The sequence below is a fragment of the Triticum dicoccoides genome, chromosome 5B, assembly GCF_002162155.2.
Source record: "Triticum dicoccoides isolate Atlit2015 ecotype Zavitan chromosome 5B, WEW_v2.0, whole genome shotgun sequence".
In the NCBI taxonomy this organism is placed as follows: Eukaryota; Viridiplantae; Streptophyta; class Magnoliopsida; order Poales; family Poaceae; genus Triticum; species Triticum dicoccoides.
Window position 1 is genome coordinate 150,211,719 of NC_041389.1, and position 3,817 is coordinate 150,215,535.

Sequence of the window (3,817 nt, forward strand, 5' to 3'; positions counted from 1 at the left end):
CCCCACCACCAGCAGCACCTCCTGACCGAGAGCCGACAACCCAGGGTAGCACTACCCGACCAGGAAGGCCCGCACACCGAACAAGGAAGGAGGGGCGCCAAATCTCGCGCATCAGCAGCCGTCGCAGAAGCCACCACTGCCACCCTCGACCACCGGAATCCCGCCGCCCGCGCGGCCAGGACACCGGATTCATCGTCCACGCTGCCGCTCGCCACAAAGCTGGCGGAGCCTTGCAAGGGAGCCGCTGCCTGTATCCAACAAATATTCAAACGCACGAGCTATATGTAAGTCATCTGATTTTTTTTTCTCAAATCAATTTCCTGAGGGAAGGAAGGAGGCCTGGCCGACGGCAGAGGCGAGGAAGCATGTTGACAGATGGCTCACCGGACAAAATCTAATCACCGGGTAGTCTTTAGAGGGGTGATCAAGGGTGTCAGCAGCGCAACAGTGAGGGGAGAGCGGGCCGGTGAGGCAGCGGAAGAGCACCAGCAACCGCAGGTGGTGGATCGGTCGGTGGTTGTGGGTTGTTCAGGAGGAGGAAGGAGGCTAGAGGTAGAAGATGACACAGAAGCCGTTCCATGAAGATCCAACGACAAAAAAAAAATGCATTTTTTGTTTCAAGCACTCAGACTTCGCTGTTAAGTACCGTATTGCCCTTTTTATTGCAAGAAGTCACAGTCCTAGACAGAGAAACTGTATTTTACCAAACTTGGCAATCTCCCTGAACAAACTTGCGATTCGAGTCCATGCATGTTCCCCACAAAATTCATGCGAAATCAGTACCTTTGAAACTTTTCATGAACACATAGCAAATGCAAGATCGAGATTCAAATGTTCACTTCCATGCAACACACCGGCAAAATCAAGCAGGAGATACTTCATACAATTCAAAAGCAGTTCACAAATGTTTCTGCCTTGCAAATTTCTGAGATTTCAGGCCTACCTATTAAGTTGCAAATATGCAAGGACAAAGCATCCATGCGGCCATGTCAGTATGCAAGATTTTTAACAATTGCTTTGTCATCTGCTGGAGAACATGAAGAATTCGTTTCGGTACTTCCTTACCAAGGAGAGGCCAAGTGAAGTATATATATGGGTAGGGCACAGTTTCAAAAAAGAATTTTCTTTGTATAGTATTGTTGCCCTGTATCCAAATCCAGCTCAACACAGACGAACAAGACGCCATGCAAAGGCTGCAGATCAACCGATTTTCCTACCCTTCACTGCTGCAAAAACTTGTTCAATGCAGTTGTGTCCAATGCTGAAAATTCACTCGCAGCAGCAAGCACTGCAAGTCCGAGCTTCATGGCGTCATTCTTGCTTTGTGCCTGTGACATGACGGTCAATTTTTTTAAAAGAATGGTGCTTCCTAAGGTTTGACAGTTGAAGAAAAAAGGAAGAAAGGAGAACCTCAATATTAAGGGGAAGAACCGGATCATGGAGGGATAGCCTCAACATAAACCAGCCACCATATCCAGAAACTCTGACCTGCGTAGCATAGTAATGCAGCATGAAATATTAATCAGTAAAGAACTGAGGATGTATACATCAGCTTCCGGAAACAAGCAAAGATGATCTACGTACGCCTTCATGATTCTTCGGGGCTTTGTTTAGATTTGGGTCTTTGCTGATCACACTCTCCAAATGTTTCAAGATTGACTCTCCATAGTCACGGAAGGACCTGCAAAAAAGAATAAATTAAACACATAAACTTTATCTGTATTTGATATAAAGTACTCCCTCTGTAGAGAAATATAAGAGTATTTAGATCACTAGTGACTTAAATACATCCCTGTAGTCAAGCTTGACTGCCCTTTGTTGTGACAGCATGCAAACTAAATGGGATAACTAATTTACTGTTAAAAAGACTAGGGGTACCCCTATTTTCACATGGCTAATTATTCTCCTTCAAATGTGAAACTCTTATAACATAAAACAATCTAAATCAGAGCATTCCATGGATGTCCTGCAGATGAACTCATAATATTAACACATTGAGACATGCACTTATGCACAATAGAAGCATGTGACAACTAGAACTCTCAAAGTTAAGCAGCAGTTCAATCAATTTTGCCGTGGCAAGTTCAACTGAGGTTCATGCATGCTTCCTATTATAATTATTGCCCATTTCCATCTAATCTTGGACTAGTCTTTCATGATACCCCACCTTAACTGACTACTGAATGAAAGTGTGTTTATTTCAGCCAGTAGTCAAGGCCATGGATACCATCATTTTCCTGAAAATGGACTGAATGCTGCCGGTTAGAACTTAACATACCCTCCTTTCAAATCTGCATGATTTTGATCAATCTTCAACCTTATCTCCACTGTCACAGCAGCCTCCTCAAGGCCCTCGACCAAATCAGTCAAAACTTTACTACCGATGTTTGGGTTCAATGTTCTGGCACCAGCAAGTTTATTCAGAAGTTTAACCTAAGGCAAAAAATAAAATAAGAGAAGATAAGTATGGAAGCGTGTGCCAATAAAGAGAGATGGCAATTAAACTTGTCCTCAGGAATATGATATTCCAGTTTTCTTTTGGGAACTACAATGCTATATACTGTTGGAACTAGTCTAGTAAGGAGGAACTATCATAAGAACAGAGGGATGCAAATAGCAATACTTCTGAAGTTGTAGCTATAAGAGATTCAGCTATAACATGCCATAAAGATTCAAAGAGATCTTTTCAAACCAACCAATGTTAAGCATAAAATGCCAACATTTTCATCTGGTTCCCATATAATTGCATGGTTCATAAAGTTTCAAGGAATGTAGCAGAATAAACACCCTTACCATCGTATATGCTCCATCATCGAGCCAGTGATTCTCTTTCAGTGCTCCATGGCCACTTGTTTCCATCGCCAAATGTGATTCCTCACCAGTAGAATTCTGAAATATTCATAATTTGCATTCCATACTACTAGGTATCATGGGACAAGTTACAGGGCGATCTGAATCATGAAGAAAGAGCAAACTAACCAGACGAATAGCCTCATCTATTACATTCTTGTATCCTCGCTTGAATCGATGGTGTTTCCCTCCTTGAGCATAAAATAGATAAGAAAATCATCATTTAACCAAATAAAGCACCAAGCTGTAACTAGCACAATACCAAATTTTCAGTTCAAAAAAAGTATCTACCAAGTTTCTTCTCAATAAATGCAGTCAGTCCATCTGATGTCACGCTATCAGTCACAACAGTGGTTCCTGGATGCTAGTAGCAGATCAACGAATTAGTTAGGCATAAGCAACAGAGTAATATGAAACAAATTTGCAGCTCGACAAAACCTTACCTCCTCAAGAACTATGGCAGACATCAAAGCAATCAATCGGTTGCGATTCAACTCACGTCCACTGGAATCAACAGCAGCTGACCTGCAAAAATCAAAAGATTTTTAACATTGATGTTATTACGCATATGCAGAATCTCAATGGTTATTTTTGCACCTGTCAACATCAGTATCAAATATGATGCCCAAGTCTGCCTTATTATTAAGCACTGCTTGTGTAATGGCTTCCATTGCAGCTTTGTCCTCAGGATTCGGAATATGATTGGGAAACAAACCTAAATATGTAATTCATAATGAGAGAAAGGCCACAAAGAGATTAGTGGAATGAAGAAAAGATCCAGCTATTACCATCAGGCTCCAGGAATTGGCTCCCATCAGTAACAGCTCCTAATGGTTTTAGTACCTTATCCTGGTCCAATAACCACAGCAATTCCAGATCAAAATCAAAGGCAATATTAGATTATTTCAGGAGTCCATTTTAAGTATTCAATCGGCATGTTGGCACCAATACAGAAACCCAAGTACGC

At 41.9% G+C, this 3,817-nt stretch overlaps 1 protein-coding gene across 3 annotated transcripts in view; it reads right to left on the bottom strand.

Moving 5' to 3' along the window:
* Positions 1–822: 822 nt before the first annotated feature.
* The window catches only part of LOC119307929 (phosphoglucomutase-like), a 14,240-nt gene continuing 11,245 nt past the window's right edge, over positions 823–3,817 (bottom strand). For all 3 annotated transcript variants that reach the window (XM_037584027.1, XM_037584025.1, XM_037584026.1), the window contains 10 exons: positions 3,639–3,699; positions 3,448–3,565; positions 3,294–3,375; positions 3,142–3,214; positions 2,980–3,041; positions 2,794–2,889; positions 2,279–2,433; positions 1,585–1,681; positions 1,411–1,488; positions 823–1,328 (listed from right to left, as the gene is read on the bottom strand). In XM_037584027.1, the coding sequence (XP_037439924.1) occupies positions 1,221–1,328; positions 1,411–1,488; positions 1,585–1,681; positions 2,279–2,433; positions 2,794–2,889; positions 2,980–3,041; positions 3,142–3,214; positions 3,294–3,375; positions 3,448–3,565; positions 3,639–3,699 (930 nt within the window). In that variant the 3' untranslated portion in view covers positions 823–1,220. The remainder of the gene's footprint in view (positions 1,329–1,410; positions 1,489–1,584; positions 1,682–2,278; positions 2,434–2,793; positions 2,890–2,979; positions 3,042–3,141; positions 3,215–3,293; positions 3,376–3,447; positions 3,566–3,638; positions 3,700–3,817) is intronic.